A 17,225-nucleotide genomic window follows, 5' to 3' on the forward strand; every position below is an offset into this window, starting at 1 on the left:
GGGGTCAGTAGAGGGCTCCTTCTTGCTCTTCTTTAAGGTGGCCCTGAACCGTGGCCCTCACCCCTGCCTACCGTCATTGACTGCTCATGGGCTGCTCTGAGCCCCCGGATCCTGGCCCGTCACCTTCCTGATGACTTAGACTTGAAACCCATGTACCCAGCTCCTGCCCAGCTACAGAAGTGATCAACACATGGCCCAGCGTGTTCATGCACCCACCCCCTTACCACCCCTTTGTCCCGATCATCGGGCGGCAAATGCCAGGCCTGGCAGCATTTCATCTCTACATATTACAGGGTGTATCTCTAAGCAATAAGAACTTTAAAAAGAAAACATAATCGCAGTACCACTGTTATACTTTAAAAAGTTAACAGTGATTCCTGAGATTACCAGACCCCCAGCAGGTCCGTGATCCCCTGCCAGTCTCCCTCCCGCTTTGTTAGCGGTGAGCTCACTTGAATTGAGATCCGCACAGGCCCGTGCGTTGGGATCGGTTGACACGTCTCTTAAACCTTGTGCAGTCTCTAGTTGCCTTCCATCTTTTTCTCTCTCTTTTTTTTTTTTCATATAAATTTATGTCTGTTGAAGAAACCAAGTGGATTTTGCTGGTTGCATCTAAACTGGTTCATCAGTCCCCTGTATTTCTGGTAAATTGTTAATTAGATCTAGAGGCCAGATCAGATTGAGGTTTGAGCACTGGGGCAAGATGACCACGTGGATGATGTGTGTGTGCGTCAGGATGTGTATAGTGTCCGGTTTTCAAGCTCTTTGTGATGATGGCGGCCAGTTCTCCTCCGCGCTTAAGTCCGCTAATTCATCAGAGATTACAGAATGGTACCACTGTAGTCGTATCATTCCTGTTTTCATTTATTTGCTGAAATTACTGCAGTAAAGAGAAAATTATCCTCAATTATTTGGTTACTCTGCGGTACAATTGAAACAGGAAAGGCAGCCTTTGTTCCTTCAATTTTCAAAACAACAAACTGTTTCTCTAGCGTCTTCTAAAACATTTGTCTGTTTGTTTTTGAGTTATTATACATGTATGGGTTTAAACTTACAGTACTGTGTTTGAAGGGTTTTAGTCCTTACTGATGCTCAAATGGTCCCCTCTTGGACACTGGGAGCTCCTGAGTCCTTTTGACATACTCACCTCTGACAACTTTCTTGCCTTTTGATGTGACAGGATGTTCCAGGCTCAGCTTCTATATTTCTTGTCCCAGACCTGGAATCAGCCATTTCCCCAAGAAGCCCTGATTTCTTTTAGTGGGAAATGGTATTTAGAGACCATAATCTAGCCACGAGGGATGCACATTGCTACTGGGTTGGTCACTGTTTCCAGGGATTTTTATGGACAGGGCAAGAAATTCGTGTAGATATCCCTGAGTGTGTCTGTAGGGCCTCTTTTCACTGCCAGCTATAAATTCTTCAGCAATTCTCTCTGCTCGCTGGGTTGGGCGGCTGCTCTGCTATGGAGGCAGCTCCATTTCTAGGACAGAAAGGTAATTGCTTTTGGAAAGAAATAAAAGGTTCTCTTGTGGTAGTCCTCAGTCAGCTTAGTTCCATAAACATCCCAGTGTTGAATTGCTGAATTTCTTCAGTTTTAAGATGCCAGCAATTGTAAGACACATCATCCATCAATTTAATAACAGCCTTTTAGAGAAGAAAGAAACATTACCTCCTTGGATGAACACTTAGATTTATTCTAAATCCAAAACTTTAAAATGTAAAAGGAAAAAAAGTTGATTTGAAAATCTAGGCAGTATGGCAGCAGGCTGAGTTTCTCCCAGTGCAGCAGCCTCGAGGTACCAGGAATCCAGGGGTGGGGCGGAGAGAAAGCTCAGGAAGTTGGGAGGGAGAGGACAGGGGTTGCTCAAGAGGCTGACGGCTGGGCCCCTTTCTCCGGGGCCAGGCCTCTGAATGGCAATGCCGGACATGTGGCCAGAGCCATGAGGACAAGGTGTGGGGTCTGTGCTGAGGCACGCTGGGCTGTCCCGAACAGCCAGAAGCAGTATGGTCCTTGGGACAAACACAGGCAGACTTGAGGCAGAGGCAGGATGTCCCAATCAGAGGAACCGGAAATTGGCAAGGACGGGAGTGAATGGGACTGAGGTGACAGGCTCAGGACAATGGCCGGGAAGAGTGTAAGAGTGCCGGGGGTGACCTCCTAGTGGTTCAGAGCCTCCCTGGGATTCCCAGGCTGCGTGGTGACACAGAGTCACCTGCCCCTGCTTGTACTTGTCCCAAGCTAAGAGCTGCCGAGTTCACCCTGGAGCTTTAGGATGTCCCTTCATGCAGCACAAGAAAGAAGGGCCACGTCTCCTTCCAAATATGCCATGAAATCAGCATAGCAACTGTACAGGAAATTTGGAAAATTGAGAAATATATTCACCTCCATACACTCTGACCCAAATGTACTTTTCACTTCTGTACAATCCCCCCTGGTCCTTGTCATCGTTTTACAGCATTATAATCAGTGTCCCTGCCGTCCCGTGGCCAGCATTTTCCATGTCACTGCAGAGTCCTCATGAGCGTCACGTTAACCATTAGACGCTATACTTTATCCCAGGTCAGGTGGGTTTTTAAAAAGAAAAAAAAAAAAAAAAACTTAGCCGTTTCCCTATTTTGAGATCTTTTAGGTTATCTTTTTTTTGCCAGCGTAATTAGCACTGTAATGACTGTCTCTGTGCAGATAGCCTTTCCAACATGTTGAATAAATTTTCATTAGGGAAAAAAAAAATCCTAGAAATAGGATCACTGAGTTAAAGAATTCTGGAAAAATGACACATTTTCCCTTTTTTTAAAAAAAACCCTGGGGATTGTTTCACCACTCCTGTAACAGCATAGGCTGGTTTTCTTTTTCCTTTTTTAAAAATTTTGTCAAATTTCACAGATGAGAGATGACTCCTCACTGTGGCTCTAATTAGTCACACCTCCCCCAGTGAGCATGATCCCCCCAGGTCCGGGCGGGGCATGGGGGTGCCCCGGGGAGCAGGGTGGGGGAGCCCCACTCCGCCCCGCCCCAGCCTGCCGCTCCGCCCCCGCTGCACGCAGGTTAGTGGACGGCACCAACATCACCATGGAGGACGAGCACATGTGGCTGATCCCCTTCTCGCCGGGGCGGGACCACGTGGTCTCCATCCGCTTCGACAGAGCCCAGAGCATCGCGGGCCTGCGCTTCTGGAACTACAATAAATCTCCCGAGGACACCTATCGAGGGGTAAGCCGGGACAGCGGCCGCGCTCCGTCCACTGTCAGGGAGACGGCACCTTGATGAATGGCTGGCGTGGCTGCCGGAGAGGACCATAAATCCTCTAGAACTTTCCAAAGGGAGCTGGGGGCGTAGCATCTAGGGAGGGCGCGAGCTGCTGTTGCCCTCTGCAGACAGCGTGGGCAGACTAGAGATCCCAGGGCGGCCTCGGGAGACTGCAGAGCCTTGTTCCTTCTGGCGCTGGGGGGCCCTCAGCAGGCCCGGCCCCCACCTCGGCTCGGCCACCTACGGCTCTGATATCCGTTGAGCACCTCGGTGGCCAGGCCCACGCTGGGCTCTCGCGTGCATTTGCCATTGCACCACCTCGTCCCACCTCCGGAGCCGGTGTTATTGCCCGGGTCTCTCGGATATTCAACTGACGCTCGGGAAGTTTCAGTCACTCGCCAAGGTCACACGGCTAGAGAGTCCGTGCAGGGCCACCAGGCCCGGAGCCCACACGTGATTTCCACGCGGTGGTCTGCTCTGGCCGGGCGTGAAGAAGCTGCGGGCTGCTAAGCCACACTGGAGGGAAGGGGGAAGACAGGTCTGGAAGAGCCCCTTTCCGCGGGTCTTTCTCACCTCAGGTGGCTACGGAGGATGCACGTTTGGTCCCTCCCGTCACGTAAGGCCACCAAAAGGCAGCAATGCAGTTAGGGCCCTGGTGTCAGGAGGACCGGAGTCTGGTCTCGGCGCTGACCCTGAGCAGCCGTGTGACGTCCAGCTGCCACGTGACAGTCGGCAAGGCCAGGACTCGGTCCTGGTGATCCCCAGGCCAGGGAATCTCCCCTGTGACACCCGTAGGGCCTCGAGGACTCTGTCACGTTCAGCACAGTGGGGTCGGCAGCCCTCCTGGCGTGGCGGGAGCGGAGCCGGCGTGTGTCTGGGCCGCTGGCTCCTCTGGGCGGGCATTTTGCTCGCCCTCCGCGTCTCTGCGAGTGCTCCCTCAGGCTCAGCATGTCGAAAAAGTCAGCTACATTTGCACTTAAAAAACCATCTGCTGCCTCAAGTTGTGCCCTGGGGCCTTTACGTTCCCTTGAGCAGATCTCACAGCTGAGCTTCTGAGTCCGAGTTCCTGCTCCCCAGGTCTGGGCCCCAGCAGCCCCGGGGCCAGTGACAAGGGCCACCTCGAGGTGAGGGAGATGGGATGGGATGGCATGTGGCCTGAGGGGGCTGTGACTGAGATGCGCCACCCCCACAGAGGCCCTCCCGAGCACCCTGTCCTGGCCCGGCAGGCGCGTGGTACCAGGGCCCTGGGGCACACTGCTCGGCCTCTCAGAACTTCTGTTTCCTTGGAGGGAGCTGATAATAGAAGCCACTAGGACGGGTGACCGGCTCTGCCTGGGGAAGTCACTCTGCTTCCCAGAGGAGGTGTTGGCCCTCGGGGGTGGATGGGGGCTTCCTGGGCCTCTGCTTTGCTCTGTGACCCTGGCAGCTCCAGGCTCTGTCCTGCAGGCTCTAGGCCCAGCAGGTGCCCCTTTGAGGCAAGTAGCAAAACTCTGGGGTGTGCGAGGAGTCAGCCTTGAGGACAGGGGGTGGACAGGTGCAGAGGGACAGAGACCAGGTCCACGCGGCAGCCACGCCTGTGGCCAGTGAGCCCACACTTCCCGGTTTACACGTCCTGTGAGTGACTGACATGGAGGGGCTCCCCCCAGTGCTGAGGGAACGAAGGGCCCCAGGGGCATGTGAGACCCAGGGCAGCCCCCTTCTTCTCAGCAGCTCCTGAAGGGGAAGCTCCACCATTTCATCTGCAGCTGCGCCCACGTTGCTGGCTGTGAAGGTGGAGGAAGGTGCTGAGGAGAAGCTGGCTCTGGACTCTGTAGTGAGAAAGAGGGGGCCGGCCACCACCCCTCTGCCCACCTGCCCTCTCCCGCCCCGAGGCTCTGAGACTTACTGGCACATCTGGCTGGAGAGCTCTGGCTAGAACAGGGGGCAGGTTGGCCCAAATCCTCATGAATTCACTAAGCTCTTAGTAAGCACCTGCTGTGTTCCAGGCCCTGAGACAGACACAGAGATGGTCCGGCTGGGGTCTGTGTCGTGAGAGAGCCCCAGAAACCACTGAGGACTCTGCAAGGCAGTACCTGCATTCCCCCTCCCCCCAAAAACGAGCTAAGTGCCGTGAGAAGAAGGATCAGGAAGTAGCTGATCATGTCCTAAGGGAAAGTTCCAGGAGAGGTGATGATGTGTGAGCCGGGATTTGAAAAAGGAAGAACGATAACACCCATGGGTGCACATTTTGTGCCAGGCACTGTTTTTAGGCACTTTACTCAGTTAACTCATTACTGTGCCCATTTAACAGATGAGGAAGTCAAGGCATAGGGAAGTTAAGTAACATCCACAGCTGCTGGTGGTGGATGTTGGAGCACCTGAGTCCATGCCCTTGGTCACCATGTCATACCACCCCAGGCTGCTGCAGGTGGTTGGGGCCTTGGCCCAGTCAAGTGCCACCCTGGAGCTTGTGGCCAGAGAATGTATGTGCACGTCCACTGCGGCAGGGGCCTGGCCTGTCTTGTCCTCTGCTCTCTGCCCAGCGCCTGGCACCGAGTAGGGATAACACTGGGAAGTGGACCTTGGCTCAGGAGAAAGTTCCAGACCAGGCTGTGTCTCGGGGGCTGGGGCCTTTCATGGCGAGTGCCAGCTGCCCCAGCCCCAGCCACGCCAGTCTCGCAGCCCACCCCGCACTGGCTTCTTCCCTTCAGGCGTGCCATTTCTTCTGTTTGCTAGGCCAAAACCGTGCACGTCTCCCTGGACGGCTTGTGCGTCTCTCCTCCGGAGGGCTTTCTCATCCGGAAGGGGCCAGGCAACTGTCATTTTGATTTTGCTCAAGAAATCCTCTTCGTGGACTACCTGCAGACTCGACTGCTGCCCCCGCCGGCCAGGAGGTGAGAGGGACAGGGGGACCGGGCACAGGTCCTCCCCGCGCCTGGGCCCGCGTGCTCTGTGACTCGCTCTGAAGTGTGTACCGAAAGGGTTTTGAAACGATGATCAAACACGTTGCTTTTCAACTTGGCCGTTTCCTAAAGCTCAGCCAAGCCTCCCCGGAAGCCTGTGGGATGTGCCGGCCTTGTCTGGGGATGTTTGGGTTTCTCACAGTCCAGAGCGCTTAAGATTTAAAATACTGCGTCGTCGCGCATCCCACTGGGAAAATAGGCTGCAGTGGCCTCCGTTCCAGAAATGCCAGAAATGCCCGCTGGCCAGGTCAGGGAAAGCCTTGCTTCTCTTGTTTCTGTGTTCCTGATTTAGAAAGATTCAAAGAGAAAAATAGAGCCTAATATCTCATGGATTCGCGGGGATTTCTCAGCCCCAGTCGCAGCTGCGTTAAGTTCATAACGATTTGTAAATGTCACGTTAAGTGTACTCATTTAAACCCTCTGATGTCCAAACACCAGAGACCAAGCTCTCGAAACGAAACGAGCTTCCCTCTGCCGTAGTGGGGATGGCTTGTTGGGATGGTCACTGGGAACAGTCAATTAATTGTAACATTGCCCTTGAAATTGAAGAGAACCAGGCTAGGGCTGGAGGGCCTTGGCGGAGGAGTCGCTGTCTCTGGAGGGCCTGCTGAGCGCCGGGTGCTTTGTATCGTCCTTTGGGGAGTCCCTCCCACCACCCTTTGAAGTAGGGAGTATTATGCCCATTTTACAGATGTAGGGACTGAGGCCCTGGCTGGTGGAGGCAGGTGCGTAGGATCTCAAAGCCAAACCCTTCAGGGCCTTCCCCACCTTCCAGCCTCCTCTGGCTCCCCTCCCCGTCCTGCCCTGGTCTCCGGCCCTCTGGAGGTCCAGCTCCTTCCCCCCTCGGGGACTTTGCTCCGCTGCTTCTCTGCGTGGAAGGCTCAGCTCCGACGTTCCCATGGCTGCCTCCTCCGAGAGGCCTTCCCGGGCCACCCCCTGAGGTACCCTGCCCCCTCACCGGGCCCTCCGCCCATCACCCCGGCATGGCTCTCCTGTGGCTCTCAGCGCAGCGTGGACCTCCTTGTTCGTGGAGGCAGCAGAGTGGGGGCGGATAAGAGAGTGAGCAGTGGAACCAGACAACAGGTCACATGCCAGTTCTGCCACCTACCAGCTCCGTGGCCTTGAGCAAGTGACTTCATTTCTCATTGTTCCGGTTTCCTCATCCACAACCCAGGGCTATCAAATACCCACCCCCTGGGGTAGTGTCGAGGAATAAAAGAGTCCATGTCAGGAAAGCCCGAGCGCCTGGGCCCCTGGCACAGCCTCCTGCCGGCGTGGCAATGCCTGCCATCTGGAATGGGAACCCCCGGGCGCAGGGCCTCATCCGTCTCTGCACTGCTACATCCCGGGGAATGCTCGGCCACCGTACTGCCTCGGTCTGTTGCCCGGGCAATAACTGACCAGTGACTCTGGGCCGTCGTGATCTTCGTCATGTGCTGTTTTGTGCTTTTTCAGGCTCGACAGGAACAGCCTGGAGCGGGCGAGCATGGACTATGAGGCGCCGCTGATGCCGTGTGGCTGTATCCTCCTCCTCCTCCCAGCCCGCAGCGCAGTCCGGGCCCCAGGGCAGGCTCTGGGCCTCAGCTGCCCGGCCGGGGTTTCAGGCAGCCACAGCGAAGGCAGCTGAAGTGCCATGCAGGGAAACCGAGGCAGACGATGGGAGGACTCCCGGGTTCCCCAGCGCCACTGGGTGCTGCTGGGACTGGGGCAGCCATGCGACTTCCAGGTCCCACCTCCTGGCAGGCAGAAGCTGCAGAAGGCAGCACCCAGGACTCCAGCTGGGGGTCGAGGTTGGAAAAGCTGAAACTGGGCCCAGGGACTGGACCAGGGGCTGTCCTGGAGCCAGGCAGGGACGAGGTGAAGACAGAAGCAGCCTAGCACTGTTCTCAGTGCCTCGCCTGTCTTCACGCCGTCCTCACATTAGCCCTGTGAGGCGGTACTGCTAGCAACCCCATTTCACAGCTAGGAAGACTGAGGCAGGAGAGGCTCAGTCAGTTGCTCGGGGCTATCCGGCTGGGAAGGTATAGGACCAGGTTAGTGAATCCAGACAGCCTGGCTCTGAGGCCCGCTGCCAAGCTAGCCGGTTCTCTGAGAAGCACTGCCTCTCGCTATGACACTGCCTGGGAGCCACCTCACCCTTCTCGGGTCTCCTGCCCTGCGGGCTCCTGGGAGCACGAGACAGGGCCCGGGAAGGGCTTGATGCCTGGTTGTACACGTGGGTCGCCCTGGCACGGCCCACACCCCCTGACGCTGTAAGGCTCATGTGTCCTCCCTTTTAGCCCCCTGCATACCTGAAAAGGGTGGAGGAGGGAACGGGTACTCTGTTCTTGTCATTCCACAGCCAGGGAAACTGAGGCATGAGACAGGGAAGCAATCTGTTCAACACCATCCAATGAGTTTGTGACACAAATGTGTCCCCATCCTGCCTGCTCCCTGGAGAGCACCCTCGGCTTGGCCTGTCTCCCAAGGCCCGGAGAAAGGTTTTGAATTCTACACATGCACACGCGCACACACACACACATGCACACACACACACACACTCACATGCACACGCACACACACACATACACACTCACATGCACACGCACATGCAGTTTAAATTAAAGAAACCTTGATGCCACCTATATTTTGATAGGCTTTAGTCTCAGAGAGAGAAAAACGTTTTCTCTTTTTCATCAACATAATCCAAAAAACCCTTGTTATCTTTGTCATTGTTTTACTTTGTTCTCCAAAAAATTAAGCCTTATTTCCTTAATAATGTCCCCCAGTCATTTTCCAGTTCCAGCTGCTGACCAGCTGGGGCGACCCCTATTACATCGGTCTCACGGGCTTGGAGCTGTATGACGAGCGGGGGGAGCGAATCCCCTTGTCGGAGAACAGTATCCTTTCCAGGCCGGGAAGGGGCTCCGTCCAGACCGGAGGGAGCTCGGGAGGGTCTGGACAGGGGTAGCATCCTTGAGTGCAGAGGGAAGTGTCCCTCTGGGGACCAGAGCCCCACCGGCCGGGGCAGGGGGAGGTGGCAAAGCAGAGCAGCACCCTGCAGGCCATGGAGCGCGGGAATTCCGCCAACCGGAGTCCTGTGGTCAAGTGCACGGGCAGTGGCTGCCACCTGCAGCCCCCTCGCAGAGAACCGTGGATCTTTTGGGGTTCTAAAGCCTCTGACCTGTTGCGCTGTGTCCTGAATTTATTAACTATGGAACCCTTTGCTTATTGTATACCCACACCAGAATTTGCAAACTGTAAGCCCGGCTCATTTTTAAATATTTTAAATTGCTTCTAATATTTTTAAAAATCAGGAGGTTTCACATGAAAACCCTGCTGCCTGGCTTCTCCCTGAGAAATCGGCAGCACGAGGCCTGTGGTCATGTACAGCGATGATGGCTGCGCCCGAGTATCCACTGCCTTTCGTCCCCTGGCACATCCGTCCAAGTCCCCATCCCGCCCATTGTTGTCTGCCAGGCCCCCAAGACATATTGTTAATATTTACTAGGGGCTCACTCTGTGCTAGGTATTGTGTCAGGGCTTGTCACTTGGTGCCTCGTTTGCCCTCACAATGATCTTGTGAAGTGAGTGCTGTTATTATCCCATTTTACAGATGTGGAGCCCAAGGCACAGGGAGGTTGAGTAACTTGCCTAAGTTCACACAGGCAGTGTGTCTGACTCCAGATGCCGGCTTTTAACCACCAAGCTATCCTGCCTCTCTTTTATGTAATGTGTCCTGACCCCTCTAGGCTCTGAGTCAATAATCCACCACAGTTAGGGAAATGCCAGGGCAGGTTATGAAATCTGCCTTGCATCTGCTCAGGGGGTCCCTGGGCTCCAGCTGGATCCTTTTCTGCCTTCTCCCAGTGCCATGACCCTCCTCAGCTGGGATTAATGATTCTTGATGGTTTTGATCATTATTAGTAATTGCTGGGATGTGTAAGGCTCCACTGGTTTTACTAAGAGGGCTCACATCCCGTGTCCTCCGAGATCCTCACATCAGAAAACATAGAATTTTTATTTTTTTTGAAACAGAGTCTCACCCCCTTGCTGGGGCTAGAGTACCAAGGCGTCAGCCTAGCTCACAGCAGCCTCAAACTCCTGAGCTCAAGCAATCCTTCTGCCCCAGCCTCCTGAGTAGCTGGGACTACAGGCATGCGCCACCATGCCCGGCTAATTTTTGCTGTATATTTTTAGTTGGCCAATTAATTTCTTTCTATTTTTAGTAGAGACGGGGATCTCGCTCTTGCTCAGGCTGGTTTCGAACTCCTGACCTTGAGCAATCCACCCGCCTCGGCCTCCCAGAGGGCTAGGATTATAGGCGTGAGCCACCGCGCCTGGCCAACATAAATGTTTTCATGCCCATTTTACAGATGAGGAAACCGGCCCCGGGGGGGGGGGTGTCGTGTGACTCACCCAAGCTCAGGGTCATAATGGCAGAGCCGGCGCAGGAACCCGGGCTCTGCAGATCCACAGCAGCACCCACGGGTGGAGTGGCGACAGCTGGGCCAGGCTGCCGCAGTCCCAACAGGTGGCCAGGGAGACAGTCGTGGCGTGGTCCTCACATTCGGCCACCACCCTGTCCCCATGCAAAAGAAAACCCCCGCGGAGTTGGCTCTTCACTCTCCAAAGCAGCAACAGCGTTTTTGTTCCCACCTCTGGCAGTTCCGTGCAAGTCCCTTTTCAGCCAGCCCTCTGAGTGGTTTCCACGCCTTTGTGCTTGAAACTGGCCGGCCCTCCACACACACGCCCGCTCCCCATGGCCTCCGCGTGCCCAGTTTCCCGGGAACACGTCTCATTTAGCTGTCAGCTCTCCGGCCGCCCGGAGCAGCAGGCCCGCCAGCCCCAGCGTCCCCGGGCCGCCGTCAGCCTGACGGAGGCTGACAGCCCCGGGAGTGGCCCGCCACGCCCAGCACACAGCCTCGTGGTTATGGCAGCTTAGACACCCCTCAGACATCGCCGCCTTCCCCGACAGCGTGAACTCCCTGGAGGGCGTGAACGGGGACGTCCGCACCCCGGACAAGCTCATCGACCAAGTGAACGACACCAGCGACGGCAGGCACATGTGGCTGGCCCCCATCCTGCCAGGCCTGGTGGGTTCCCGGCCCCGGGGCGGGCAGGGGAACTTTCTGTCCCTGTCTCGGTGACACATCTTTCTTCTAAGGTCAAGTTAATCTCAAACAAGTCAAGATGCTTGAGAGGGAGCGTCAGAAAGGCTTAGGTCTTTGCTAACTGCCTGATGGGCTCGGCTCTTCCGGGCCAGCAATTCTTTCTCTTTGCTCTGGGGGAGGTTAGTAAACGGTGACCCAGGAGCTAAAGGGGCCACAGGGGAATCTGAAATCTGAAGCCACGAACCCCCACGCAGTAGCCTGAGGGCTTGGGGTCCCTGTGGACACCCCTCTCCGGTTCTCTGTTCCGCCTCCCTTTTCTCTGCAGACAGCCCTGCCCTCTTCCTCCCTACCCCCTCCCTGCACACTCCTGGCCTCTGCTCTTCCTGTGTCACCGTGCATGGGACCCCAACCTGGCTGCCCTGCCCCCTCTCTGGCCCCAAATCTGCCTGGTCGGCTCTTCCAACCAACTGACTCAGTTTCCCGAGTCTCAAGCCCTGCCCTTGGCCCTGCTGATCTTTATGTCGCTCTTGCAGTTGGACTCAGCTGGGCAGGCATCCTTGCCAGGGGACAGTGGGAGGCAGACCCTCCCCGAAGCCCCACCCGCCTTGGGCCAGGGCCCGGGCAAGACTGAGGCTGCAGCTGTGGCCAACAGGGCATGCTTATGTCTCTACTAGATCTTGCAAGGAGTCCCCTAATATTTGAGAGTCTTTGTTGGGGGTGGGGAGGGCGCTGTTGGGTCCGACTTTGCGATTTGACCCTGCCCCGCAGCTGGCCAGGCCCCTGCACAGGCCCCAGCAGAGGTCCCAGGACACATGCTGGTGCCTTTGCTCTGCTCCTCATTTATGCCTCGGGGAGAGGACAAGCAGGGGTCGGGCGAGCGGATCGCCTGTGGCTAGTGCTGCACGTGGGTTGGGGACTGTCCCTTTTGCCCGTGGGGGCCCCAGCCTGTTTCTGGGCCTGAACCGGGGGAAGGCCGAGGATGTTCCCAGCTCTCTGCTGGCGTTTCGGTGAGGGCCACACCAGCCCCAAGAACACAGGCCCTCCAAGAGCCAGCTCAGCAGTTTGTTGCAAACGCAGCCACACGTGACCTGACTCCAGATGAGGGGGCGGAGCTCCCGGCTGGTGACAGGGCCGCAATGCCTCAGCCCCCGGCCGCCCCCGGCCACGCCTGGCGCCCCGGCCCAGCCGAGCGCCTCTGTTTCCAAACACGCCTGTTTTAATTAGTTCTGCTCTCTGACAGGTAAACCGGGTTTATGTGATTTTCGATCTGCCTACCACCGTGTCAATGATCAAGCTGTGGAATTACGCGAAAACACCCCACCGAGGGGTGAAGGAGTTTGGCGTAAGTACTTATTAGCTGGATTTTTTGAGATAATTATGCTCGTTGGTAATTAGGCCGCCGGCAATTATCATTTGTCGCAGTTTGATTTACTTCTCTCTGTTGCAACCTTAGACACAAGTGCCCGGTCCTCAGAGGCAGGGAAATGTGCCATCCACCCGTCAATTCAAAGCCCCCGGCAGTGAGCAGAAAGTGGCTTTTCTTTCATCTTTTCCTCTGGAATCCCACTGATTTGGGGAGGCGACACTGAGATGGGGAGAGCAGGGACCCCGGGGGCCAGAGACCCGAGGCTGCCTCCCCGCTCGGCCCCTGGTGCCAACAGCAGTTCAGCCTCCCAGCCTCAGCCTCCTCGTCCACCCCAGGGCTGACGGCACGTGCAGGTCTGAAAGCTCCAGGCAGGCCGGGCGCACAGTAGGCCCTGTCGCCCACACCCGTCTTCCAGGGGAGAAACCTGGGCTCAGAGCGGCCACCTGCTTTGCCCGAGGTCGGTGCGGGAGGGAGGGGTCCGTCAGCGCCCCCTCTGTCCGTGCAGCTGCTGGTGGACGACCTGCTCGTGTACAACGGGATCCTGGCCATGGTGAGCCACCTGGTAGGGGGCATCCTGCCCACGTGCGAACCCACGGTGCCCTACCACACCATCCTCTTCACCGAGGACGCGAGCATCTGTCACCAGGAGAAACACACCGCCATCAGGTGAGCCCCGGCCGGACCCACGGCCTCCCCGCCAGCCCTAACGAGGACGGGTGGGCGGCCAGACACGCGGCCCGGGGCCTGACTGCGCCTGTGTCTCCCCTCCCCCAGCAACCAGGTGGAGGATCAGGACGTCCAGATGATGAACGAAAACCAAATCATTACCAACTCGAAAAGGAAACAGAGTGCCGCTGACCCAGGTCGGTGGCGTTTCCTCGTCCGGAGCATGCGGCCTCCGGAGTCTGGTCTGACCACAGACGGGGCTGGGGCCTGGCCCTCCTGCCCTCACCCTGCCTGCCTTCAGGCCCCACCCAGGAGCCTGCCCAGGGGCTGAGAAGGGGCCGATGGGGACAGAACCTGGGGAGTGACGTGTCACCTGCCTCCTGCAGGCACCTGTCACATGGTGCGGCTCCCTGTAGCCAAGAGCTGCGAGTACCGAAGGGACAGGCGGGCAGGGCCCAAGTACTGTGCAGAAGGGGCTTGCCCTGAGCCGTGGGAAGCCGGTAGAGGGTGCCCAAGGCTTCCCAGAGGGGTGACATTTGAGCTGGGTGCTAGAGGATGCGAGGGTGTGCCCGGCAGCTGGGCAAAAGCCCGAGGGCTGGCGGGGCCCACTCCAGGCAGAGGGAAGGCCCAGCGTGGCAGGTGCCCAGCGTGTGGGGCTGCTCTGCCGGGGCCTTGAATGGCAAACCGAGCAGTCCAATTGCACCCTGAGGGTGTGGGGCACCCCTCAAGGACTTGAAGCTTGGTAATGCCGGTCCCTCTGTGCTCTGCCTTGACAGCCTTACGCCCCAAAACCTGCATAAGCGAGAAGGAGACGGCGAGACGATGGCGGTGCTGACCGGTGGAGCAGGGAGAGCTGGTCCTCCCAGCCAGGCTGGGGCCCGTCACCGGCCCACTCAGCACCCATGTCCCCCGCCCTCGGTCCCAGGGGCTGGAAGAGAACTGCAGCAGCGTGGAGGGGAGCCCACTGAGGAGAAGGGACTCAGGGTGACAGCCCTGGAAACCAGAGGAGTGACAGACAATGCCTGTGTGGCTGCAGGGCGTGGTGTGGCCTTGGGCCATCCCCTGCAGCTCTGGGCTGGTGCTTTGCGCCCCTCCTTCAAGACCCGGCACAGCAGGCTCCAGGACCACTCAGGCCTGGGCTGACGCTGACTGGGGCCAGGACGGTGCAGTGGGCTGGGGGGGCCACCTCCAGCCTCCTCAGGGCCCAGAGCACGGCTCTGCAGGGCAGCAGGGAGACCAGGCCCACACCCCACCCCAGCACACAGGGGCAGAGGCCCCCACGGAGGTGGCCAACACTCCCCGGCCTCATCTGGCTGAGAGGCTGGGGTCATTTCCCGGCCCCCAGCGTGCGTCTGGTCCTGTTGAGAGGGAGGAGCGGGCTCTGGAGGGGCCTCTCTCCTCTCATCAGGGGACTGGCCAAGGGTACGTGTCCTGCTGAGGAAAGGAAGTGAGCTGGACCCACCGCTGTGCACTCCAGCACGAGCTGGGCCACTCCGGCATGCCAGGGCACCTTCTCTGTGCTGCTGCCAGGCCCAGAAAGGCTCCAGGCTGGCGGCTCCAGACCCAGAGAGCCAGAAGGCCCCCCCAGATGCCCTCTGGATGCAGGCATTGTGGGGAGGCTGAGGACACGCCCCCTACCCCCTTTTACACTTGAACTTAGCGTGGAGGAAGGCTGCCCCCACCGAACACCCCTGCCAAGTCCCTCCTGATCCGATCGGATCGCTGGCCTCCCTTGCTGGCTCCCATCCCTTTGTCCGTGCCCCGCGCCCTTGGAGTCAGGCGGGGAGGCTCTTGTTGCCAGACCCCCCACCCTTCTCCCTCTGCATCCGCTTCCCAGCCAGTTGGAGACGTGCCTTGCACCCCCAGCCGAGCGAGGCCCAGGACGCATCTATTTCCATCGCTGTAACAAGCTCAGATCAGGGACCTAATTGGTTTCCCAGTGGTGGGTAATTTCTCGTTCCAAATATTAATCCGTTGTTTTCCTGGCGCCCAGCCCGGCCCCGCCGCAGTACTGTACTCGAAGTACGTTCCTATGCAACCGAGAGCCCCGGCAAACACTTTATGAGCTTTGCAGCCTCGGCTGGAGCACTATGCAAATGCGCTTTGCATTTGGAGCACGGGCTGATGTGCAGATAAGAATCTTTTCTCTCCGAGAAGATCCATCATTTCGGTAGCTCCCAAGCCCCCGGCACCCCCGCTCGGCTCCCAGATGCGGTGAGCGCTCCCGCCTGGGGGCTCGGGGGCTGATCACACCAGCGCCACTGCTTTAAAGGGAGCCCCGTCGACCCCTCCCTGCGCCAGGCGTGGGTACAGGTCAGACTCGTCGGGGAGGCGGCACGCACACTGCACACGCCCGCTCCGCAATCTCGGTTGATGTCGATAATAATTGCATGTACCGTGCAATCTAGGAGGGGAACAAGAAGCCGTACAGGCATTAACTGTAAAATAAATTTCTATTTTTTTGCTCTTACAAAATCAATAAAAGATGTTATTAAGAATACAGTCTGACCCACTGGATTTGGGGGCAGACGGAGGGAGCCCGCACTGCCTACAAGACCCGAGTCGGAGCCCCCTGGAGGCTGGCTGGGCAACACGGACAAGGGAAGTGCCTGAGCGTCCCTTTCCCCACTGCCAAGGGCATTGTGGTCCTGGTCCTGCCTGCTCACTGGGATTGTCATGCTGTATGAACAGATGATAGTGGCCCACGCATACCGCTTATGACATGCCTGGCACTATCTTGTTCTGTCCACCTAACACCCCTATAGGGCAGGCACTATTATTATCCTCACTTTACAGATAAGCGAGCTGAAGCTCAGAGAGGTTGTGTAACTTTCCAAGGACACACAGCTTTGGAAGCTGTTAGTCAATGTGAAATCCCTGCTGAGGCGGGGGTTGATAACCTCAGGGGAACACCGGCCCCCAGACGCCTGCTTCCTTCAGGGGCGAGTGTTGGCTGCTGTTAGCTTCTGGACAGTGGGAGGAGGTTCAGCTGGGGCAGGCCTGAACTGCAGCTCAGGTGCCAGCAACAGCGTGGACACCGGGTAGGCAGGTCCTGTAGACCCCTCCACTGTCCGGCCTGAGCGTGGAGGGAAAGGGCTGGGCCCCTGCCCACCTCCCCCTGCTTCCCTCTGAGTTCCTACGAAGACAGAGGGGGCCTTCCCCGCCCAGCCGCCCTGGTGTGGGGGAGAGACCCCTCCCTCCTCCCACAGAGGGATCTCTGGGCCGCCCTGGAGACGCCGCGGGCAGGGAAGCCCCTCACCGTCCCTCCGAGGGGATGGCGGCTGGCGGGGCGTCCCAGCCCCTCGGCGATCCCGGGGCCAGGCAAGCGACGTCAGGGAGCAAGGCTGGCCTGCAGGGACGGCAACAGGGCAGCACAGGCCCTCCTCGGGGACTAGCAGCAGCTCAGCCCCGAGGGTCCAGCAATGCCAGATATCCAGGCGTTTTATTAATATTTATCTTTAATGTGAAATCTAACTTTTAAATGTTGGCTCAACTTAAACAAGCAAACACACACTGAGTGAGCCGAACCAAACCCGCGCGCAGGCCAGCTCCGGTCAGCGTGCAAGTCCTGCGCGGCCGGCCCTGCCTCCCAGCGTGGCCATGGCCTGCCTCCTTCCCGCCCCCGGCCCCGGGAGTGCCCAGGGCTGGACCCTGCCGGCCCTCCTGCCCTCTCCTCCCTGGCCAGTCGGCCCCCACGTGGGCAGGGAGACAGGGCATGCCTCGGGAGCCTTTGGTCCGGGAGGCGGGCGAGCCCGGCTGTCGTGGGTAAACAGAGGCCCCCTCCGCCCACGTCCTGCCACTCCCCTGTGTGCACCTCCCGCCACACACACGGGGCAAAAAAGATCCGAAGGCGGCCGCTGTCAGAGGCTGGGGCTTATGGGCACCCCTGCGAAAGGGTCTTGGCTGCA

At 57.9% G+C, this 17,225-nt stretch overlaps 1 protein-coding gene across 1 annotated transcript in view; it reads left to right on the plus strand.

Annotated features, from left to right (window-relative positions):
• KATNIP (katanin interacting protein) overlaps window positions 1-15,815 on the plus strand; it is a 178,489-nt gene extending 162,674 nt beyond the window's left edge. Inside the window, exons 21-29 of the mRNA XM_075995199.1 lie at window positions 3,049-3,214; window positions 5,966-6,123; window positions 7,648-7,712; window positions 8,961-9,071; window positions 11,128-11,267; window positions 12,526-12,627; window positions 13,157-13,317; window positions 13,426-13,514; window positions 14,094-15,815. Coding sequence (XP_075851314.1) covers window positions 3,049-3,214; window positions 5,966-6,123; window positions 7,648-7,712; window positions 8,961-9,071; window positions 11,128-11,267; window positions 12,526-12,627; window positions 13,157-13,317; window positions 13,426-13,514; window positions 14,094-14,152 — 1,051 coding nt within the window. The 3' untranslated portion in view covers window positions 14,153-15,815. The remainder of the gene's footprint in view (window positions 1-3,048; window positions 3,215-5,965; window positions 6,124-7,647; window positions 7,713-8,960; window positions 9,072-11,127; window positions 11,268-12,525; window positions 12,628-13,156; window positions 13,318-13,425; window positions 13,515-14,093) is intronic.
• Window positions 15,816-17,225: the final 1,410 nt, after the last annotated feature.

This window comes from Microcebus murinus, chromosome 19, assembly GCF_040939455.1.
Source record: "Microcebus murinus isolate Inina chromosome 19, M.murinus_Inina_mat1.0, whole genome shotgun sequence".
Taxonomy (NCBI): Eukaryota; Metazoa; Chordata; class Mammalia; order Primates; family Cheirogaleidae; genus Microcebus; species Microcebus murinus.